The sequence below is a fragment of the Bombyx mandarina genome, chromosome 24, assembly GCF_030267445.1.
Source record: "Bombyx mandarina strain Sakado chromosome 24, ASM3026744v2".
In the NCBI taxonomy this organism is placed as follows: domain Eukaryota; kingdom Metazoa; phylum Arthropoda; class Insecta; order Lepidoptera; family Bombycidae; genus Bombyx; species Bombyx mandarina.
In genome coordinates this window covers 9,647,341-9,671,827 of record NC_143230.1, presented here as the reverse complement: position 1 = coordinate 9,671,827, position 24,487 = coordinate 9,647,341, and the positions used below count along the sequence as shown (strand labels likewise).

Below are 24,487 nucleotides of genomic sequence, written 5' to 3'. Positions count from 1 at the left end.
TCTGTAAATTTTGGGAACTTTTTTTTATTGCCCTTGTAGGCAGACGAGCACACGGCCCACCTGATTGTGAGTGGTAACGGTCGCCCGTGGACTTCAGCAATGCCAGGGGCAGAGCCAAGCCGCTGCCTACCGAAAATTTTGGGATCTCAACAAAAGTTTCGAGTGTCCCTGTTTGGGCGGTCAGAAACCAGATATTTAGTTTATGGTTTGTAGAATAACTTTATTTTTGCTAAATTACAAAAAGGAAGAAAAATAAAATGCCTGAAAAATAAGCGATAAATTGTAAATTAATTTATGAGAATTAATCTCTTTTATTAAGCTTTATATTCAATAATGATATAAAATTGAAAATTTTAAATTATAGTTACTTTAAATTTCACTAAACGGATTAATCCTGGCAATATTTTTGGAGTTCGAGCCCCTGATAATTCATTAATTCCTCCTACTTTAGTCAATAGTCAAACTTATGAAATATATAAATAAATAAAATTAAAGGAATAACGTATGTAGTCTTTCCTTAACATCAAGATTAATGTAACATATATATTGACCTCTAAATTTGATATGAAATAATCAAAAGTGGACCTTAACGCATTAATAATAAGGCACATGCTGCGATATTCATAGAGATCCGTTTTGTGTGGTCAATATGTATGCTTATAATACAAAGCATCTTCAGTTCTGCTCGTAAGCACACAAGTCCTACTTACTTATGATTATTTATGCTTTTTGCTTTGCTATTGTCTTTGTTTATATATTTATTTATGATTTTAAATATTATTATTTCACTGTAGAATAATAGTATGGGGTGTCTAAAAGAAAAGTGGTAATTGGTGTGCAATTAATTATCTTTGATTAAAATGCTATATTTTATATATTGTTTTTCCATGTATTATAAAAAAAAAAAAAGTCTGCAAGGAACCTTTGAAAGAATCTCTGCTAATTTGAATGTTATTTTATAGATATACAAAAAAAATTTTAAATGTACGTACATACAACATTACATTTAAAATGAGTACACGTTATTTTCATTATGTATATATAAATTCATTTTGTAAACATTTTTTATGTAGTCTATAGGTTGTTATTTTAAAAAATTAAAAAATAACCAAGTTGAACTGTTATCATGTGTGCTGTGTGTAAGTGTGAAAGAGACGACTATATTATTGAATGTTTCATTGATGTGTCCTTAATGCATGACCACGTTCTTAGTACTTTCGCGAAGCTTTTAATATACGGATCGCGGTGTATTTATGCTGGAAGTGATTTAGATGGCTTTAAACAGAATGAGATCAATAAATATGTTGGATGGTGTTAAGTAGAATGAGACCAGTAAATATGTTGGACGGTGTTCAACAGAATGAGGCCAGTAAATATGTTGGACGGCGTTCAGCAGAATGAGACCAGTAAATATGTTCTTCGATTACGAATTCGACGTCCACGTCAATTCTTGTTTCCCCTCTCGATGATGATGATGACGATGATGACTTAAGAATAAAATTATATTCGAAATACGATTAACATCTATCGCTGTCATGACTAGTATGGATAAAGGAATGTACTGGGGGTAAGATGGGTGGACGAGCTCACAGCCCACCTGGTGTGTTAAGTGATTACTGGAGCCCATAGACATCTACAACGTAAATGCGCCACCCATTTTGAGATATAAGTTCTAAGGTCTTAAGTATAGTTACAACGGCTGGCCCCACCTTTCAAACCGAAACGCATTACTGCTTCACGGCAGAAATAGGCCGAGTGGTGGTACCTACCCGCGCGGATTCACAAGAGGTCCTACCACCAGTAATTACGCAAATTATAATTTTGCGGATTTCATTTTTATTACACGATGTAATACATAATTTTTCTATTCCATTCTCTTCTATCAGCCGTCATCTTAACACTCTTTTCTCAAATCACGTGCCGTAAAGTTCTCGAAACGTCGCAAATTATAAAATGTAAAAAGTAGTTTTAATGAAAAGTATTTTTTTTTTGTTAAAATATATATTACATGCATGTTTCTTTTTTGTATTTATTGTTTTTAATTTTTATTTACGCATTGTCTTTTGTTTTTTGTGTGTGTATATTTGTTTTTTTTTGTTTTCTAAATGTCTCCCTGGACCTAAATTTAATTTGTTAATAAAGATAGTCGGGTGTTATTCCAACCAAAAAAAAAACTAGCAAAAAGAAAGATCTGTACTTTGCGTATTGAATAAATACAATTTGATATTTGCTTTTAGTGCTCTAAGAGGGTAGATGAAAATTTAGTGAAAGAGAAATTACGAACTACCCTCATTTCGGATTCACACGAAACCCAGGGAGGCAGCGCATGTGATGTTATATTTAAACGTGGACTTGTGTGTGCGCGGGCTGAACAGAGCACCCGTACGCAGCCGCCGACAGCGGAGCCACTGGCTACGAGATGAGGCAGCTACAGCAACAGAACATCCGCCTCAGGGACACCCTGGTCAGGCTGAGGGATCTAACCGCGCACGATAAGCACGAAATGCAGAAGATGCAGAAGGTCAGTGCTGCAGGCTAAAACTGCGACGGCAGAGCCTGGAATGTTAAAAAGAAAAATAAACGAAATCCCTATCGACGTAATGAGTATTTGCTTGCGTTCGAAGCCTCCATCTTGCTTCTGAAGCTTGATATTAAATTTTGTTGTTATACCGTTGAAAGGGCGGCCGGTTTGTGGTTAAGTGGTCAACGGAGCTCAAATACCGCGATGCTTAAGAGTAAATTCCACAGTACAACGATCGTTTAACCCTTCGAACCGAAACGCTTTACTGCTTCGCATCAGTATATAGGCAGGGTGGTGGTACCTACTCCTGCGGACTCATAGCACGTCCTACCATCAGTAACTCGTGCCGTTAGATCGGAATTAAATTTTAAAGTGAACACATACATTCCACGATGAAGAAATAACACCTAGATGAAGATCAAATCAGCCAATATTTTGGGTTTTCGTAATTACTGATGGCAGTACCACGCCGTCTCGCCTATTTCTGTCGTGAGGCAGTCATTTCCGATTTGCAGTCGTATGTATTTATTTATTTATTTTTATTGCCCTTTTAGACAGACGAGCATACATGGCCCACCTGATGGTGAGTGGTTACCGTCGCCCATGGACTTCAGCAATGCTAGGGGCAGAGCCAAGCCGCTGCCTATTGGATGGCGTCGTTGAGGTTGTGATGTCTAAGGACTTTAAAAATGAAACACCCTGTCTTGAACATCTTGAACACCCTGTATACGGTTATATATTTGTTTGGCAAAGGACCTAGAGCATTACAAGTCTGAGATCGCAGAACTGAGTCGAACCAAAGAGAAGCTGTCTGCTCGCGTCGAGGAACTGGAGGCGCAGGTCAGCGACCTCCGCGAGCAGGTGGACGCGGCTTTAGGAGCCGAAGAGATGGTCGAGCAATTGGCCGAGAAGAAGATGGCCTTGGAAGATCAGGTGAGTGGTTGGCGATGCGACCATTACTATATTGATGTGCCTTTGGAAAACATACAGCATTGTATTATGAAGAAGCAGTGTGTACTTAGCTTAGATTCCTTGTCTATGTCCAACCATAGACCGTCAATTTAGTTCCATCTTTAGCCGCTAGGTGCTGCCAGCAAGTATAAAGGGAGCGCAGCCATCTTTGATCTTCATAGCGTTGTGTACTTTCGTACTGTGAAGTCGCAAGTCCACAAATATTTACTCGACTTCTTATTAATTGCAAAAAATATTTATTTTGTGTTTCTATGAGTGTTATTTTGCAATCATTACGAGTATTATTTACCAATCCTATCATCGGACGCCATGAATCACGCGTCATCTGTTGGAGGTGATGTTGAGTCAACTCCATAATTTCCGAGAGGGAAGATGTCCAGGCGAGACGCGATGGAGACGCCTCGCGTTCGAACAGCTCGTCAAGCGAAAAAGAACAAAAGGAGTCTCTGCGTAAGAAACGACGGGATTCAAAGGTAACGGTCGATCTTCGAATCGGCTCGTTATCCCACCAGGTCAGTGACGTTGTAAATCTAATAATGCATCAACTGTGTGTAACAATTGAATGTAACGAAAAATGTTGTAAACAAATTGATCTCGTCAATACGGAAATTTTGACAAAAACACAACAGATTTAAACTAATAATCTTTGTAACATAATTACTGAAAACTTTGACAAATCGTCTCCGTCGTACAAGTTACCCGTAAAAAGCGTTTTAAATTGTATACGGAAAAAAGGGCCGTATGTATAGAAATAACACGTCAAAGTTTAATTTCCGTGGTCTCTAACAAAGTATCCTGTTGCCAACGCACCACTCATTGAGGAATTTTTGTTTGATAATAGTAAATTGAAATCTATTCAGTCCCTCGGAGGGCTACAATCCTATTTGTCACGATCTCGTACAAAAGGTAAGCCAAACATTATAAACAATCATAGTCTGTAACATCTGGCACAATCCAGAGGGGGGCAATTGAAGACACCGACGGGAGGCACTGAGTGCCACCAAAATTGTAATAATTTGTAAACCACGTATGGTTACCAAATACCGTAAAAAAAAAAAAAAAAAAAACTACCTTTTTTCTGCGGAAGAAAAGCGACGGATCAATGCGTCAAATTTTGGATCTTCGAGAGTTGAACAAGGTCGTAAAGATAAAACACCTAACTGTTTTCGGACACCTAGGTACCAAACTTTCTCCACCCAGGGGACTGGATGATAGAATTGAACATTTCTCAGGAATATTTTTCTAGTATCAGTCGCAAAATTTCGTCGATACTTCTTGAGGATCAGTACCAAGGTACCAGTATCAGTACCTCCAGGAAGGAATCGGTACCTTCTTATGAGTTAGTATGAAATGACATGCCTACCCTTCGGTCTGGCTTCAGAGCCACACCTTTTTGCTTCTATAACATGCGGGTCGCAGAGACCTTGCGTGCAAAGGGAACTCGAGTGCTAGTGTCTACTAGACGACTTCCTTTTTGGTCGACCAAGACAAATCCAAGTTGAAACTTCAGGCTGCAGAAGCTGTGAAGCTTTTGGATTAACCTTTTTTGCTTCCATAACATGCTGGGTCGCAGAGACCTTGCGTGCAAAAGGAACTCGAGTGCTAGTCTACCTAGACGACTTCCTTTTGGTCGACCAAAACAAATCCAAGTTGAAACTTCAGGCTGCAGAAGCTGTGAAGGTTTTGGATTATCTGGGCTGGCATGTCAATTTCCATTATATAGGGTGCTCGGTCGCTCGGTCGCTCGGTCGCGGAGATATTGCGTGCAAAGTCGAGTGCTAGCTTACCTACACGACTTAATCTTGTTTCACCAAGACAAATAAACGTTTTTGTTCCCATAGCATGCTCGGTCGCGGAGACCTTGCGTACATAGGGAAGTCAAATGTTAACGTACCTACGCGACTTTCTCTTGGTCCTTGAAGACAAATACACCTTTTTGCTTCCACAGCATGCTCGGTCGCGGAGGCATTGCGTGCAAAATCGAAGTGCTAGCTTACTTACACGACATGATCTTGTTTCACCAAGACAAATAAACGTTTTTGCTCCCATAGCATGCTCGGTCGCGAAGACCTTACGTACATAGGGAAGTCAAATGTTAACCTACCTACGCGACTTTTTCTTGGTCCATGAAGACAAATACACCTTTTTTGCTTGCATAGCATGCTCGGTCGCGGAAACATTGCGTGCAAAGGGATGTTGAGTGTTATCCCACCTACGCAAATCCCACCAGGTCCATCAAAAGAAGTCCAAGTTGAGTCTTCAGGCCACATAAGCTGTAAAGCTCTTGGATTATTTGGGCTGCCAAGTCAGCCTTACAAAAAATCAATTAGTACACTGGTTCAAGAGATGACATGTCTAGGGATTCGATGGAAAATTGCGAGAAACGAAGTGGCCACTCAACAACATCCTAGCTCAAACTCTGACGGAATTACATCAATCTATGCTAACTTGCAAATTTTCTTGCGAAGTTTCAAGAAAAGGGGTAAAAAACAGGCCATCCTGCATGTCTTAACAATTAAATGCAGTGCTGACGCGAAGCCACATGTTAGACATTGCCGATACACAAAACCAACCATTTCCTGGCAACGGAAGCTTCGGACATGTGTAGGGGTTACAAATGCAGTGCTGACGCGGAGCCACATGTCAAACATTGCCGAGACCCAAAACCAACCATTTCCTGGCAACGGAAGCTTCGGACATGGGTAGGGGTTACAATTAGACAAAATATTAACGTCCTGTCTATGGTCAGCTCAACAACAGAAACGGCTCACCCACAAAAGAGCTATTTGCAATGGTAGTGACAATCAAAATGAATCTGAAAGTATTTCACTAACGTTGACCTTTCGATTTTTAAACCTAAGCGATAAGTTCAAGATAACTGTCAGCTTATCTCTCGGGGAGATACAACATCATAGCCGACAGGCTATCACGAGGAAATCAACCTGCGAAATGGCACTTTTTACCACAAGTGACCACAAAAGTTTTTCGAAAGTGGGGTCATCCGGATATAAACCCATTCGCCGACCAAGATTGGATACCTTCAGCAGACCGTAGAGGATGCAACTAGCATGGAGAATTCCTCCTCTCAACCTTCTCCCCAAAGTACTGACTCACTTCAACAGTGTCTAGGGAACCTACCTGGTAGTGTTCCCAGACTGAGCGAAAGCATTTGGGTTTCCAAGCCCTCAGATCCCGAACGCTAGATAACTCGCACGAAATCCAAAACCTGCCTCCTCCACAGGTTAAACATTAACCCTGAAAGCTTAGAAAGGGGGGGGGGGAGGTTGTACAAATAATGACTGGTCTAAACAGGAGAAGATTTGTTGAAAATTAACTGGTGTCTATCCACTTTGTCAGCATACTTACCAGCAACTAGAAGATGGTGCATATGGTGCTACAGTTTTAAAATTGATCCTAAGTCTGCAGATGTTGCCAAATTCTTTCTTCTTTTCCAAAAAGAAAATTTTGCCTATAAAACAATCCTTCTGCATCATAAAGCAGCGCTGTCGACTTTCTGTGGGCGAAATACATGTAGGACAGCAAACATTCTCAAGCTCTCTAATAAAAATTGCTAATTTAAAAAAGCCATCGGAATAGCTAAACAAAATTCAACTACTTATTACAATTTTACTAAGTGTAGTCCCATTCACATGAGATCCGAGAATAGTTCTAAACTGGTTTTCTTCAAACCCAGCCACCACATCACGCCTCAATGTAGCTTGAAGGACACCAACAACCATGTTGCTGGCTACGGGACGCAGAGTTAATGACCTTACTTTGCTCAACATTTCTAAAGACAGTTTCTTTGATAACAGAGAAAAACATCTTTCTGATACCAGTCTTTGGGTCTAAAATTGAAATCCATTTTCGTCAATAATCTGCATAAGTGCTTTCTAAACATGAAACTAAAGACATGCCCGGTAAGATTCGTAAGGACTTTTTTCTAACTATGTGTGTTGTCACAAAAGCGGCATCCCGTACTGTAATTGGAAACTGGTCTTCGTTCAACCTTACGAGGTAATGGCATCAACGCATCTCTAAGAAGTGGTAGATCAGCAGTAGCCTCTGAGATGGATTGATAATGAACCAATGGACGAAATACTTTCTAGAGGCAATTGCAAATCATCCAAACGTTTACAATAATTATTGCCGAATAATAGAGCTTCGTAAAGATCCTCACGATTCTTTTTTTCAACACATTTACTTCTACATGATCTATATACATCATTTATACAATTTATACATTTTCTTGTATATACAAGATAAAATGTTTATTACAAACTTATAAATATTTTTTAATCATTGAATTAACGTGGAAGTTAACAACTGTTTTTTCGATTTAATAATTATATAAATTATGAACATTATCATTGCGCTTCATAATTTTATTATGGCTTTACCTATTTCATCATAGCGTTGTGCTTAATAATTTCACCAGCAGATAACAAACACGTCTTCATAATACAATGCTGTATGTTTTCCAAAGGCACATCAATATTACGGTTTTACATAACAATAAAACCGATATTATGTGCCGAGAAGGAAAACATACAGCATTGCAGGAAGTTCTTCCTGGTGAAGACTATGAAGATCAAAGATGGCTGCGCTCCCTTTATACTTGCTGGCAGCACCTAGCGGCTAAAGATGGAACTAAATTGACGGTCTATGGTTGGACATAGACAAGGAATCTAAGCTAAGTACACACTGCTTCTTCATAATACAATGCTGTATGTTTTCCTTCTCGGCACATAATATCGGTTTTATTGTTATGTAAAACTGTAATATTCATTTCGTACGAGTCTTTTCTATCTATTCTAGTGACCTCGAGGAGTCATACTAGGTTCACCGTACGAGTAGGTGAGCTCATGGGCTCAACCTGATTGAATTTGCCAACACTGACCCTAGCAAGTGCTTGCAGAATCTACCACCGGATCGGAAACGCGACCCACTGAGAAGATCTGTCGTGTCTGTGGGTTAAGTTACTCGCGGAACCCTTCGTCGCTGGCGACGGGTTCGACGAGAACGGTGACCGGAAAATCTCTATTGAACCACTTTAGTTCACGATCTATATCATTGACCCACATAAACCCACAGGTCGATATGAGTCCCTCCCAAGATCGGTCATAGTGATCGGCTCCGCGTAAAATACGAACCGTAGATTGGGGGGAATCGGGACCCTTTCCAAATCCGACACAAACTTTCAATGGGTTCTTCTTAGGGTAATACCAATAAAATTGAGATTTAAATGGTTCCGGAGCGACGCATCATTATATATAGTTCATTACAAAATATACACAAAAAAATGTGATAGGAACTAAATATGTCATAATGATAAATAAAATACGAAAAAATAATTTGTTTTCAAGTAAAGCACAGAGAATCGCACAGTCGATTGCGCATAGCGACGCGTCGCCACACAGTACACACTACTGCATAGACTGTATATATATACCATCATATAGCGTGCGCCGCGTCGCCACGGCATGCGTCGCCACGCCAGAAATCGGTTTTACGTGCGGCTATAGACGTTTCACATCAAAACTGAAAAAACTAACTTGACCCGATTCACCTTGACTTTGAGGTGAACCAGGTTACGTATGGCGACAATAGTTTCCCGATAGGGCTGGCACTATTTAGTTGTCAGGTAGGCACCTAACTTTAGATAATTAACTTTTTAATATCTTTAATAAGTTACAAAACTTTGATGATTAAATTAAACTATTTAATATTCATAAACACTAAATAAAAGTCATTTTCAGTTCAACGAAGTTAAATCGGACAACTCAACAAAATTATTGTGACATCTCAGATTTGTTCCTATTCTAACTCTAGTCTCTTTGGCTCTTCACATTTTGGTTGATAGATGGGGGAAGTAAGAGAAATAGAATCATCGATGACATTCCTTCCGCCCGCATATAAAATCAGTCCGTGATCGTACCGCGTTTATTCTTGGTAGACTCTACCCCATGATCTGTAAGCGGAGTAAAATGTCCCTTCGGAACAAGGTGACACTTTACAAAACTTGCATAAGGCCCGTCATGACTTACGCGAGTGTGGTGTTCGCTCACGCGGCCCGCACACATATAGACACCCTCCAATCTCTACAATCCCTCTTTTGCAGGTTAGCCGTCGAAGCTCCGTGGTTCGTGAGGAACGTTGACCTACACGACGACTTAGGCCTCGAATCTATCCAGAAATACATGAAGTCAGCGTCGGAACGGTACTTCGATAAGGCTATGCGTCATGATATCGCCTTATCGTAGCCGCCGCTGACTTCTCCCCGAATCCTGATCACGTAGGAGCCAGTCACCGTCGACGCCCTAGACACGTCCTTACGGATCCATCAGATCTAATAACCTTTGCATTAGACGCCTTCAGCTCTAACACTAGGAGCAGGCTTAGGGACCCCGGTAACCGTACTCGTCGAACTCGACAAAGAGGTCGACGTGCAACCTAACCCATGAATCAGCTCGCTGAGTTTCTCGCCGGATCTTCTCAGCGGGTCGCGATTCCGATCCGGTAGTAGATTCATTCGCGAAGCAGCTGCTCTTGAGCTTTAGGTCTTCTTCGGAGGCGCTCGGGTAGCTGTTAGCAAATCCCACCCCTCCTGGCTGAGCCTTTGCTCGCCCACCTGTCCTGGTGAAACTGGAAAGGCCTCCGGGCCACCATAAATCCTTCAATCATAAAAAAAAAGAAATAGAGTCGTAACTATAACTTAAAGGTCTTAGTTACCGGGTCATAAAATCCCTAAACTGAAGTTAAGTAAGTTATACGTCATCAGGTGGAACAACTGAGACAGGACGTGTCGGAGTTGGAGGCCCTTCAGGAAGTCCACGAGCAACTGGTCGAGTCGAACCGTGAGCTCGAGATGGATCTGCGCGAGGAGTTGGAGATGGCTCACGCGGCCACCAGGGAGGTGAGTTGCGGGCTGGAACTGATGAGAATCGCGCGCGCGAAAATTGAAGGGGCGTTTAGTATTGCTTAGATTTTTTTATTTTTTATTGCTTCGATGAGTGGTCGAGCTCACAGCCCACCTGGTGTTAAGTGGTACTGGAGCCCATAGACATCCACAGCGCAAATGCGCCACCCACCTTGAGATATAAGTTCTAAGGTCTCAAGTATAGTTACAACGGCTGCTCCACCCTTCAAACCGAAACGCATTATTGCTTCACGGCAGAAGCGTGCGGACTCATAAGGCGTCCTTTAGGCCACAACGACTTCTCAAAATCTAAGCAATAAAAAAATATATGTTCTGAATATGGTCAAAGGCACAAGCGATCTCTGTCTGGCGCCGCTCTCCTCCCCAACCTCTCAATCTTTCAGGCGATGAGAGAGAGAGAGGCAGTGTTTGAGACGATACTCGACCGCGACTCCACGATCCTCAAGTTCAGAGAGCTGGTGCAGAGAATGACCGAGCAGTACAACGAGTTGCGGAATCAGCTGGAGAACAAACAGGGTGTGTTTTTTTGTATACATTCTTCTTCTTGAGGTATTATTGTAGGATCTGTGTTAATAATTGCATAGTTACATCCCTATAACACGAATGACTGTTATGCACTGAATAAAAACGTTAAATGCGTACTTAAAATTACGTATATAATTAATTGTATCTGATGGAGAGGCTAGTTATAGGGTGTTTTTAAAATAATGACATCAGCGTTGCTGACGCCATTCTCTTTATGATTACCATTGCCTTCCATAGTGACAGTAATTAAGTCTCACTTTTTCGATGAATTCCATTTATTTTATTTCAAGTGTACAGCGAGAACAACAGAGAGCTCCGCTCGGTTCGGCTGCTCGAGTCTGACTGTTTTGTGCTTCTTTTTTTTTCCTACCTAAGCTAATAGCCTTAGAGACTATTTCAGCGTAACCCTAACGTTTGTAGGTGAGCTCACGGGGCTCAAACCTGATGACGTTGCTAACACGAACCCTAGCAAGAGCCGTGCTTCGCAGAATCTACCACCGGATCGGAAACGCGACCCACTGAGAAGTTCCGACGAGAAACTCAGTGGGCTGTGTCTGAGAGTTAGTTCACTCGTCGAGCCCTTCGTCGCAAGCGACGGGTTCGACGAGAACGGTGACCGGTGCTTGAAGTACCTAAAAGCACCGTTAGTGGATCGGGAGGGTCCGAGATGTCGTGTTTTGGGCGACGTCGACTGCTTTCCATTCTGTCCGCAGGATCGGGAATGTAGTTACCGGCGGCCACGATGAGAGGGTTCTCGTGTCGTGCCGCTTTCTCGAAGTGGCGTTGTTTTGTGCGAAAATAGTTATCGTAATTTATAGTAGAAAGTGGGGGTAGCTCAGTCATGAATTCTCTTGAATACCGTCATAAACAGTTGTTGAAATGTAACATTAAGGAAACAGTTAACTGTAACTATTTTTAGTTAACTAAATAGTGACGTTGGGCCGAAATATTATTAAACTGACAGTAGGCAGCGACTTGACTCTGCCCCTGGCATTGCTGACGTGCATGAGTGACGGTAACCACTCACCATCAGGTGGGCCGTATGCTCGTCTGCCTACTAGGACTAAGGTCTGCGAAGGCAATAAAGGAAAAAAAAGTCGGAATAGTTTAGTTTAGTCGATTTACTTATGATGTCAATGTCAGTTGGTTGTCAAAAAAGGTGTCGGAGGTTAGACGTTCCGTGGTAAATTAAGGCAAGAAATGATATTAATTGTGAAACACTTGAGAAAGTATGCTTTATTCTACTACGCCATCTCATTTGAGTATAGCGGAGTATAAGCGGAAATGTCGTAACTTATTTTCATATATTTTGCGGAAATTGCTAAAGGATTTTTGAAAGAAAAGAAGCCGTACAAAAAGTTTTAACTGAAAAAAAAAATGAAACGAAAATCAATGATCTAAATTAGCAGCAAAATAACTTTAAAGGGTTATTTATGAATGTTCTTAACTTATTAAAATCGTTATATGTGCGCGAGCTAAGATACCCGTACAGGTTATTTATAATCAAATTGCGGAATAGTCGGTATTTCGACGCTCCGCGCTTTATTCGCATACAAAGAGTCGATTTATCGACGGCTCGCACTCATTGGCTTGGTATCGTATTTTCATTTATAGTAGGTGATTTCAATAATGTAATAAATTTCAGAGTCGGAATCGCTCCGCCCCCGGCCGGAGAGCGAGAGCAACGGGGAGGGAGGGGAGGCTCCCCCCCGCTCCCCCCCGGCCGAGCTCACGTCCCTGATGGCGGCCTCGCGCGCCTGCACCCGCAGCGTGGACCTGCGCCTGCGGGCCCTCGACCTGGCGCAGGCGGGCGCCCGGGCCGACATGCTGGCCGCCTGTCTCCCGGACCACTTCATGCAGCCCTCAGGTGACAACAGTGCTCTCAACTAGACATATTTTTTTAAGGGATTTTATGACCTGGTAACTGAGACCTTTAAGTCATGTCTTATTTAAGTGAAACTTCTTTATCGACGTAGGGAGGAAAACATGTATGTAACGTTTTTCGGTTACGCGCCATCTTAATTTCTTCCGTTACGCGCCATGTTTATTTTGCTGGCGGCCGGCGGCTGGACCGATTTGGCTAATTTTTGCCTTGAATTATTCGTGGAAGTCCAGAGAAGGTTTAAAAGGTAGATAAATATGAAAATGCTCGGAATTAAATAAAAATAACAATTTTGATTTCGTCGTCGACCTCGGACGGATTCCTTTTGTTTGTTTTAAGTTTATTTTATACAAAAGTTTAGGTCTTTTATTTATCGATTGAGGCACTACGAAGTCTGCCGGGTCAGCTAGTAAGAATAAAAATACAGTAGATTCCAGGTAAATTGTGTGGTTCTTATAAAAAAAAAAGTGTTTGCACAAAATCATTTTGCAATTTTATGATTTTGATTTTGTGCAATCTTATTGGTTAATATTACTCCGTTTCTCCGCTCCGGTAGACAGGCAGCCTTACAGTGTAGTTGGGAGCACTGGGTGACAACGACTGCACATGGGTGTCATATACTATGGTGTAGTCTTAACATTTTTTTAACAGAACAACCAAAAATAATATCTGACGAATCAATGTAATGCAATCGAATTTACCGCGCGTCAGCTACCTTAGCTATACATTGCGGGCTTACTAAATAAATTTAAACAACATTTTTTTTGTTTTTTATAGCTTAGACGGGTGGACGAGCTCACAGCCCACCTGTTGTTAAGTGGTTACTGGAGCCCATAGACATCTACGACGTAAATGTGCCACCCACCTTAAGATATGAGTTATAAGGTCTCAATATAGTTACAACGGCTGCCCCGCCCTTCAAACCGAAACGCATTATTACTTCACGGCAGAAATAGGCAGGGCGGTGGTACCTACCCATGCGGACTCACGAGGTCCTACCACCAGTAAAATCTTTGCGAGGGTAAAAGCTCTAGGTTCTAGCTGGGCTCTTTTCAATCTAGGCGGTGGTGATTGATGGTACTTTTTTATTCTGTTTCCAGGCGACCACGACGCCATCCTTCTGATACTGCTGCTACAGAGGCTGCACACGAAGGCGGAGATCATATTAGGACCGATCAGAGAGAGGTCGGTTCATGTTCTTGCATACTAATCACAGGGAGCGGTGTACATGTGGTGCAGAACCGGACCGAGTGGAGAAGATTGACATACAGTCACGATCCTAAGCATTGAGGGAACGACTAGAAAGAAAGAACTACTTACTACCAGACATTAATTAATCCAGGGGAGATTGTGTGGTGCTAACCGTCAAAGAACACAAGATATTTGTTTGACAATAACAATGATGTGGCGCATCTACGTCGTAGATGTCTATGGGCTCCAGTAACCACTTAACACCAGGTGGGCTGTGATCTCGTCCACCCATCTAAAAATAAAAAAATATAATTGAAACCGCGACTTTGTGAAGGTAGATGCCCATGGACTCTTTTGACCAGTTAACATGTGTTGTGTTTGAATAATAATTCAATGTGAAGGTTATTGCTATTGTATCTCTTAACTAGCTTTTGCCCGCGACTTCGTCCGCGTGGAATAGTTCACAAATAATGCTTTATTTTAGAACAAATTTGGTCAGCATAAAAAACGTTATAGTGAGCCAACCTTAATATATAGACATATGCTGTCGCGGACTTTTTTTGAGATCTTTTAAAGGGGAACAATTCTGTCATACATTATTTTAGCGAAACTCTAACCGTTTCCGCAGCGCACGCAGCGGAAGCTCTCAAAAGGAAAAAAAACCACGATTTTGAAACATTCTTTATTGGTGCTCCGTTTGTATTAGTCTTAGCGTGATGTTATATATCCTATAGCCTTCCTCGATAAATGGGCTATCTAAAACTGAAAAAAAATTTCAAATCGGACCAGTAGTTCCTGAGATTAGCGCGTTCAAACAAACTCTCCAGCTTTATAATATTAAGTATAGATGATTCTTTATTTCAGATTCCCGGCTGTGAACGTGTGGGATCGCGAGGTGGTCACGAAGACTCACACCGCGGTCCAGTACAGCTTCAGGTGTCAGCTCGAATACCAATTGCACATGATACAGGTACATAGATAGATAGATACACGGTTGACGTCATCAATGCTTTTTTAATAATACGCTTTTATTAGCTTCGTACGTATGTACAGTACTGGACAAGAAATAATGCACATCGACCTCTAAACTTAGGCCAACCAGACGAGATAATAAGCGTAAACAAGCGGACCGTTACTGAGTTACATTGCGATAGCGACGGGTTATTATCTCTGTCCTTATCGCTCGCACGCGCAGTTATGGCGTCAGTTGGTCGACAACAGCTGTCGTTGTGTGTTTCGTGGTACAGGAAAGCACTGAGTACCGCAGCTGTCAACATTTGGTCCGCCATTTTGTGAACAAGTTCATTCCTGTTTGGATTGCGTTCGAAGTGATACATATTGACAACATGATTGATAATACAATAGATAGTTTTATCATAAACACAGCTGACTCGGACTCTTCCGACGAATCATCTTTGTCTAGTACAGATGACGGCGATTAAAATTCGAACTTTGTAATAATTTATTTAAATAAAAATGTTTTTTACTCCTGAAACTTGGTTTACATTTTTTATCTCGTCTGGTTGGCCTTACTTTAGAAAGAGACGTTCGGCTGATTCCGGCTTTGTAGAGCGTTGTCCCTTTCACAAATTAGCGTAGTACGTTACTACTACAAATTTCTCACCAGGGTATCGTCAGCATGTGGATAACGGCTCTGGAGACGTGCTCTCCAGAGGTCCTGCTGCGCTGCGCCAGCGCCCTGCCCGACGCTCTCCAGCAGGAGAAGATGCTCGACGCCTACATCCACTTCTTGAAGTACAACGAGCTGGACGAGAACTGCGCTCTGGACGGTCAGTTGGTTGGGTCACAGAGTGGTTGATCCACTGCTGGATATAGGTCTCTCTTCATTTACCCCACTTGACCTGTGTCTTCGGCTCTCCTTATTTTGGGCAGACGAGCAGACGACCTGATGGTGAATGGTTACCGTCGCCCATGGACTTCAGCAATGCCAGGGGCAAAGCCAAGCCGCTGCCTACCGCTTAATACTCTCCACAAGCCTCCTTTGAAGAAGGACATGTCATAGCGTTCGGGAGACACCGTGGTGCTCACTCCATAGCCGGATGGTACGTGGCAAAAAAGATCTCTGGAAACGCACTGTGGATGACCGCAGTGGCTCCAGGTAGTATGGATGAACTCTACTCCGGTGGCGGGCGGTGCGATGGTAAAAAGAAGATGAGGGGATCATCTCAAACAATTCCTCAGAGCACCGTTCCGTTATTCGTTCTCACGTCCCTTTGGATTTGGGAGACCACGATTTTTCACGTTAGCACCATTGTGATTTAATGTAAACTCGACAAACCGAGATATTGATACTATTGTATTGTAACTATACTGAGACCTTAGAACTTATATCTCAAGGTGGGTGGAGCGTTCACTTTGTAGATGTCTATGGGCTCCAGTAACCACTGAACGCCACGTGGGCTGAGAGCTCGTCCACACATATTAGCTGTAAAAAAAACTGACTTATTGTACGGACTAATAAAATATATGACGAATCTTACATCAAAAAATGTAAATTTTGAGATTTCTTCATTTCTTGATTTTTTGATTTCTTTATTTCTTCGTCCACCCGTCTTAGTAACAAAAAAGAATAAAAAAAGACAAATAGTATATGTTTGTCTCTTTTCAATGTTACTTAGCGAGTTAAGTTCTTCTGAAGCTCACACGTCCCTGATGAAACTCAATGAAACGAGAAAGTGACATTGAAAACAGATACACATAGGGAGTGAATACGAGTCAAAGCATTCGACGAGTAAATCAACCCACAGACACAGCCCACTGAGTTTCTCGCCGGATCTTCTCAGTGGGTCGCGTTTCCAATCCGGTGGTAGATTCTGCGAAGCACTGCTCTTGCTAGAGCTCGTGTTAGCAAATATCTCTCAGGTTGAGCCCGTGAGCTCACCTACCTGTCCAGGCGTACCTTTTTTTTTGTTGCTTAGATGGGTGGACGAGCTCACAGCCCATCCGGCCTTAAGTGGTTACTGAAGCCCATAGTCATCTACAACGTAAACGCGCCACCCACCTTGAAATATAAGTTCTAAGAAGTCTCAAGTATAGTTACAACGGCTGCTCCGCCTTTCCAACCAAAACGCATTACTGCTTCACGGCAGAAATAGGCAAAGTGGTGGTACCTACCCGTGCGGACTCACAAGAGGTCCTACCACTAGAGTCTGGTTGTAATAAGGTTGTGTGTCGGCGGGCAGGGCTGGAGCGTGCGTGGAGCTACCTGTCGGCGATGTGGGGCGCGCTGGGGCTGCGCGACGGGCCGGCGCGGGAGCCGCTGCTGCACGCCGTGGCCGCGCTGGACGCCCTGGCGCGCGCGCTCGCCGCCGACGCCTCCGCCCTCAAGCACATACTGAAGGTGACCCCCAAACCCCCTCCCCCCGCCGCAGGGACCGGGTCAAGCGGTTTGATTAATCTTCTTCTTTGTCTCTACCGTATCCCACTAGGCGGGGTCGGCACAGCGAATTCTTCTATTCCATTCTCTTCTATCAGCCGTTATCTCAACACTCACTCCTCTCTCTCTCATATCGTCATTCACACACTCCATCCATGTCTTCTTCGGTCGACCTCTTCCCCTCTGTCTTGCACTACCATTCGCATACATCTCCTAGTCACATGCATCTCCTCTCTACGCATCACATGTCCATACCACGATAACCATCCGCTTAGCTTACTGGTGGTAGGACCTTTTAAGTCCGCGCGGGTAGGTACCACCGCTCTGCCTATTTCTGCCGTGAAGCAGTAATGCGTTTCGGTTTGAAGGGCGAGGCAGCCGTTGTAACTATACTGTGACCTTAGAACTTATATCTCAAGGGGAGTGGCGCATTTACGTTGTCGATGTCTATGGGCTCCAGTAACCACTTAACAAAAAGTGGGCTGTGAACTCGTCCAAGCGTCCGAAGGTACTTTCTCACTTCCTCTGACGGCCTGATTAATAACCTTTACTCTTAATAATGCTCAGTATGCAGCTCAATTTCCCTACGGTTGCCGCTAGGGACGCTGTTCCAACTCCATACAAATTTCAGTTAACTTTAACGCTATCGAGAACGTTTAAAAACTCGAACTAAGTACACTGTCGTGTATAAGTAGATTTAACAGTATAGTGTTTGTTTTTACGAAATTGGATAATCTCTGGTCGAAATCGGCATAATCTATGGTCCCTACGGCTATTTGCAAGATTCATTGGGGGCGTTTAAATGATCGATAATTACAGGCAATCTTATTTAAAAGGAGGTTATTGCTACGATTTTTACATTTGATTAATTCATCATATTTCGGCCCTTTTAAGTGCAATAATGACGGGCAGACTCTAGAGGGTAGGATGCTATGAGTGTAATGTTACAAAAATGTCGCTCAAACCAAACAACCTTTTAGCCCTCGATATATAATCGATATCTTATCACTAATTAAATGCGATGGTAAGAACGTGTTAAGTAACAGTGGTAATCGATAATGTTATCGATATAAAAAAATCGATAACGTTTTTTTTTTTTTGTTTAGATGGGTGGACGAGCTCACAGCTCACCTGGTGTTAAGTGGTTACTGGAGCCCATAGACATCTACAACGTAAACGCGCTACCCACCTTGAGATATAAGTTCTAAGGTCTCAGTATAGTTACAACGGCTGTCCCATCCTTCAAACCGAAACGCATTACTGCTTCACGGCAGAAATTGGCAGGGCGGTGGTACCTACCCGTGCGGACTCACAAGACGTCCTACCACCAGTGAATTTCCATATTATTCCAAATTTTAAACTTTAAATCGTTCTCTTTTTTATTTTTAATGTTATAAAAATGTCGCTCAAACCCATCAACTTCTCATCCCTCGATGTATAATCGATATTTAATCACTAATTAAATTGCGATGGTAAAAACCTGTTAAATGACACAGCGCTAATCGATAATGTTATCGATAAAAAAATCGATAATCGATCGGTTATCCGATGTATCAATTCTAAGGTATCGGTGTGCTTGCATTCAGGAGTCCGACAGGGAGTTGGAGCTGGGGTCGCTGCACGCGGACATCTACGCGAGCGCCAACGCGCTGCAACAGCAGCTCAAGGGCATCAAGCGGCGCCTGCCTCCCGGGGCCAGTCTGCAGGCCGTCAACATCGACCCGAAGGTGGGGACCGTGTACTCGACAAGCTTCTTCCAGGCTGTCATGACATTGGCAGTGTCAGGGGTATTCACCGCTTAGGCGCGGGGACCTCCTAAAAGGTTCGGCCCCCGGCCCGAAAAAAAAAAGAAGGAAAAAAGGGGTATTCACCGCTAGGGATTGCTCATAAGGCTAAGCCTAAACAAAAATATTTCCGTGAACAAACCTCATGTCTCAACGTTGCTGCACCGATGAGCCCCAGTGACCATCGAACACTAGATTGACTGTGAGCTCGCTCATTTGTTGAGAGCAATAAAATATGGCGGTCAGATTTTGATAGAAAAACAATAGAAACAGTTGTTATTAGCTGTTATTTAAAGGATGTCCTCGAAGGCCCTTCGAGCCTTATCGTTTGGTTAAAACATGCTCATCTGGACTCGTGTTTGTGTGTTTTGGTCTTAATCGCACGATTAAAACTTATTTCTACGATTTGGCATCGCGTATTTTATTTTGCTATTATATTATTTTCGATTCGTGAATACTGATGTCGGCGGTCGCGGACGAATCTGTCTCGTCTATCATCTCCAGATAGATCGTTACTTAATAATAATTCAACCAAAAAAAATCTCATCCCAAATACGGCCGCACATTTCGTATTCTCGCATTAAAATTGTATAATCTCAAAACTTACTAATTTTACCGGAGTGTTTTAAAGGCTTCTCCTCCTTGCGTCAGTTTCCGTATTCCTTGCGTTATTTTTTGGTAATTATACACTTTTAATGCGAAAAGACGATAAGTCAAGAATAAAAAAAAAACATGTGAGCCGTCACGGGACGCCTGGCAGATGTGAAACATCGACATTATTTTGTAAAAATAATTTGTTTTCAAGTAAAACACAGGTTATGTGTACTGTAGTAAACAACACTGTATACACTACGGAGTATACACTATAGGTATCCGAGCTCAGTGTAGCAAGAGAGATGGCTTAACGCCGGATCGAGTGGGAGAGAATCGCACAGTCGATTGCGCATGGCGACGCGTCGCCACGGCATGCGTCGCCACGCCAGAAATCGGTTTTACGTGCGGCTATAGATGTTTCACATCAAAAATCATAACCGATAATCTGATCCGAAACCAATTGTACTGTAGTGTATCTAATTAAGTTGTGTCTTGCACCAGCTGGTTGAGAGCCTCCGCGAGGAATGCGGGCCGGTGCTGTGGCGCTGCAGCCGCGCGTGCTCGCTGGCGGCGCGCGCGGCGGCCACCGCGGCCGAGAGCGCGGGGGCGCAGGCCGAGGGCGCGCCGCTGCCCCACCAGGCCCTCGCCGCCATATGGACCAAGGCTGTCTACAAGCTCTACCAGCAGGTACACGCTCGGCCCTCCACTAATTGAGGCCGTGGTCTAAGCTTACTGGTGGTAGGACCTCTTGTGGGTCCGCGCGGTTACAATCCGATACAATCCGAAACGCATTACTGCTTCACGGCAGAAATAGGCGGGGTGATGGTACCTACCCGCGCGGACTCACAAGAGGTCCTACCAATCGTAAATCAGTATGGGATCGTTGGCATATTATTCATCTCGTCTCCGGTCCCCACAGGATGACCACAGCGTGGTGAAGATCATCAAGCAATCCTTGGCGCAGGTCACTGTGGACGTCAACAAACTTGCCGCGTTCGCTCAAGACAAGGAATACGATATGATGTCCTTAACCAACGTTGCCACTGAGAAGGTGAGTACGTAGTTTGAAGTCGTCGTGGCCTAAAGGGTAACGCGTCCGGTGCGTTCGTATGTAGCGATGCACCGGTGTTCGAATCCCGCAGGCGGGTACCAATTATTCTAATGAAATACGCACTTGATATGCAAGAACAACTTCTACGATGAATTCATAACATAGTGTAATAAGATTGAGACTTAAAAATTTAAATTTGCGTGACAACAATACGATTGAGATATAAACCTCAAGTCTCAAGGTGGGCGGAGGTATTGATATTGTGATGTCCATTAGTTCTGGCAACCACTTAAAACCGCTATAGAATTAAGAAAAGAAAAAAACTCCGTGGTCATTTAATTTTCACGATACGAATAAAAATGCACTCTTTAGCTTCCTTAATAAAAAAAAAAGATCCGCCTTTTTGTGTTTCATTTTTTCTTAAAATGGCGACGTGCATTCGAGGGAACGCGTCTCGCGTCTGCCCATCGAGAACGAGCTAACGAATTATAAAACTAACAATAAGTGTTTGGTCCTTGAATATTAATTTTTAAAAAAAGGCGAGCTCACGGGGCTCAAACCTGACGATGTTGCTAACACAAATCCTAGCAAGAGCAGTGCTTCGCAGAATCTTCCACCGGATCGGAAACGCGACCCACTGAGAAGATCCGGCGAGAAACTCAGTGGGCTGTGTCTGAGGGTTGATTTACTCACCGAGCCCTTCGTCGCAAGCAACGGGTTCGACGAGAACGATAACCGGATGAGTTAATACGGAACGATGCCTTATAACATTTTGACGTTAAAAAATTATATCTTATGTGACAGAATATCGTCAGATTTCAATCTAATATAATTACCAAACTAATGATTGATGTATTGATGTTTGAACCCGCATCGGGTAGGTTATGTGCGTACCATAGAGCCTAAGAAAGCTGAATTGCTTTGCGGGTCATAACTTGTCCTCTAAAGTATTATTTTCATTTTATTGATATTGGAGACAAACGGTTTTACAGGTCATAGTCATATAGCCCTCCTGGTGAGTGGTTACTGTCGATCATGGTTCAAAGCGAGAAGCGCGCCCAAGCCCTTGCCTACCTCAAACCAAGGGCTCATTCGATATTAATAGTCGTCGCGACCTAAAATATAAGACGTTTGGTGCGTTCGTATGTAGCGATGCACCGGTGTTCGAATCCCGCAGGCGGGTACCAATTTTTCTAATGAAATACGTACTCAACAAATGTTCACGATTGACTTCCACGGTGAAGTGGAGTCCATCGTGTAATAAAAATCTAACCCGCAAAATTATAATTTGCGTAATTACTGGTGGTAGGTAGCACAGGTAGGCAACACCGCCCTGTCTATTTCTGCCGTGAAGCAGTAATGCGTTACGGTTTGAAAGTCGAGGCAGCCGTTGTAACTATTCTGAGTCCTTATAATTTATCTCATGGTGGGCTGCGGCATTTACGTTGTAGATGTCTATGGGCTCCAGTAACCATTTAACACCAGATGGGCTCTGAGCTCGTCTATCCATCTCTCTCTCTCTCTCTCTCTTCGATCGATCCCTCACTGCTGAGGATCGTGACTCCGATTCCGTCAACCAGCTGTCTCCATCGATCCCCTTTTGTAGCTTGGTGGAGTGCGTCACTGACAGGCACCCTCAGCTCCTCCGCTATTTGGTCCGACCATCGTTTGGGACCTCTATCCCTAAGGCCATAAAAATCTAAGCAATAATAAAAAAAAGGGTGCGTATACTTATTTATGTACACGCGTAAGAACTTATACTTTATTTTTATGAAATTTATTTCTTTTTTTTTAATTTAAATTTTAATCAATTTGAAAAAAAATCGATTAAACAACATCCTCAAACACGCATATTGGACATCCCTTTTCTTGACATCGTATAAATTCGGTAATTCTCGGTACGGTTCGGAAAGTTCACCTGCGGCTATATTCAGACTCGCCAAGTTACGTCGGTCGTTTTGTAATGAGCGATTTAGTGGGCAACTTCATTCTGTTAATTTTGTGTCCCGGTGCGCGCGCATCGTAAAATTTCACCTTCATCAATTTTTTTCATAACGCGCCTAAAGAAGTATAACTTCAAAAATTCCACAGCCAACACCGCCGGTTGTCATCAGAGCGCAGCTGGTGAAGAAACAGCTCGAGGAAACCAAGATCCTGACGATAAAACTGGAGAACAAGGAAGCCGATATTAAAGAGCTCCGGAAAGCTCTGAAGGTGAGCTATTTTTTTTATTACCTACCTATACTAATCTATACTTTATACTTAATATTATAAAGAGGAAAGATTTGTTTGTTTGTTTGTATTGAATAGGCTCCGAAACTGCTGAAGCGATTTGAAAAATTCTTTCACTCTTTGAAAGCTATACTATTCCCGAGTGACATGGCTATAATATTTTTTGAAAAAAATTAGGGATCCTTACTAAAACGTCAATAATGTAACCCAAGGTGTAAAAAAATTACCTAAAATATTCTTTACATCGCGTGCCCTGCCAAAACTATTGATGATAGAATAAAATAATGTACTATGACTTTGTAGAACACATTATTATTTACAAAAAGTGTCGCGACAGCATATTTCTAAATATTATAGTTATGCCACAATAGGTGTCTTTTATTAAAAAAAAAATAAAACAACGTCAAATATCGTTGAAATTTTTGTTAAAGACCCGAGCGGAGCCGGAGCGGGCCGCTAGTAATAGATAATGTTTTTTTTATTTTTTTATTGCTTATATGGGTGGACGAGCTCACAGCCCACCTAGTGTTTAAGTGGTTACTGGAGCCCATAGACATCTACAAGTTCTAAGGTCTCACGTATAGCTACAACGGCTGCCCCGCCCTTCGAACCGAAACGCATTATTGCTTCACGGCAGAAATAGGCGGGGTGGTGGTACCTGCCCATGTGGACTCACAATACGTCCTACCACCAGTAGGTCTCATTTGTTCAATGTTACCACGTTCCAGGCCAAGCAGGAGGAGGTCTCCGAGATGCAGATCCGGAAAGAGCTGGGCGAGAGGAAGCTGACGACGGCGGCCAGGGACGCGGAGCTGCGCTCTCAACAGCTGCAGAGGAAGCTGGAGGACGCTCAGAATCAATTGAGAAGGTGGGCCATACTGACGTGGCAATGGAATTGGAATTAGTAGTCCTGGTCGCGCTCCCCCGTGATCATAGCTAATTGTGTGAAAACCAACAAATCAAATCAAATCAAATCAAAAAAAAATATTCAACATAAATGAAAATACATACTTGTTGAACGTCAAAAGAACTACCGCCAATTCACAAAAACTAGCCTCCGTCCTGAGAAGAACTGGCAAGAAACTCAGCGGGCATAACTTTTTTTTTTAAATACATATTCATTTTTACAATGACAATGTAACAATTATTGCAATATTGAAATGCCCGGAGCGAGCTACTTCTTCGAGCAATATCGATTTCTTTAAACTATTCGCGCGCCATCTATCGCAAGCTGATGGTACTACGACAGGTATTTCACTGAACCAATATATCAAATTCCACCACAATCGTATCACCGGTTCGAGGACGCAGAGGGGATAAACGTATTGATCATTATTCAAACGCGTAGCGCCCTCGGTTTGAAGGGTGGGGCTGCCGTTGTAACTATACTGAGACCTT

General features: G+C 42.7%; 1 protein-coding gene and 2 long non-coding RNA genes across 12 annotated transcripts in view; 1 reads left to right on the top strand and 2 right to left on the bottom strand.

Moving 5' to 3' along the window:
• Window positions 1-24,487, top strand: part of DCTN1-p150 (dynactin subunit 1) — a 57,754-nt gene that overhangs the window by 16,986 nt on the left and 16,281 nt on the right. For 9 of the 10 annotated variants that reach the window (XM_089737867.1, XM_089737864.1, XM_089737865.1 and 6 more), the window contains 14 exons: window positions 2,376-2,521; window positions 3,275-3,454; window positions 10,275-10,409; window positions 10,817-10,949; window positions 12,604-12,825; window positions 13,941-14,025; window positions 14,896-15,001; window positions 15,659-15,821; window positions 17,235-17,392; window positions 19,015-19,155; window positions 20,308-20,493; window positions 20,726-20,857; window positions 22,949-23,071; window positions 23,818-23,957. In XM_089737867.1, the coding sequence (XP_089593993.1) occupies window positions 2,376-2,521; window positions 3,275-3,454; window positions 10,275-10,409; window positions 10,817-10,949; window positions 12,604-12,825; window positions 13,941-14,025; window positions 14,896-15,001; window positions 15,659-15,821; window positions 17,235-17,392; window positions 19,015-19,155; window positions 20,308-20,493; window positions 20,726-20,857; window positions 22,949-23,071; window positions 23,818-23,957 (2,050 nt within the window). The remainder of the gene's footprint in view (window positions 1-2,375; window positions 2,522-3,274; window positions 3,455-10,274; window positions 10,410-10,816; window positions 10,950-12,603; window positions 12,826-13,940; window positions 14,026-14,895; window positions 15,002-15,658; window positions 15,822-17,234; window positions 17,393-19,014; window positions 19,156-20,307; window positions 20,494-20,725; window positions 20,858-22,948; window positions 23,072-23,817; window positions 23,958-24,487) is intronic. The other variant, XM_089737861.1, reaches the window with a different exon arrangement.
• On the bottom strand, window positions 4,339-8,258 carry LOC149500053 (uncharacterized). Its single transcript, XR_016325291.1, has 2 exons — window positions 7,894-8,258; window positions 4,339-7,007 (listed from the first exon to the last, which is right to left on the bottom strand). It is a non-coding gene; the product is annotated as an uncharacterized LOC149500053 (long non-coding RNA).
• The window catches only part of LOC149500050 (uncharacterized), a 160,900-nt gene continuing 159,054 nt past the window's right edge, over window positions 22,642-24,487 (bottom strand). The window contains exon 2 of the long non-coding RNA XR_016325294.1: window positions 22,642-22,775. This is a non-coding gene — a long non-coding RNA (uncharacterized LOC149500050). The remainder of the gene's footprint in view (window positions 22,776-24,487) is intronic.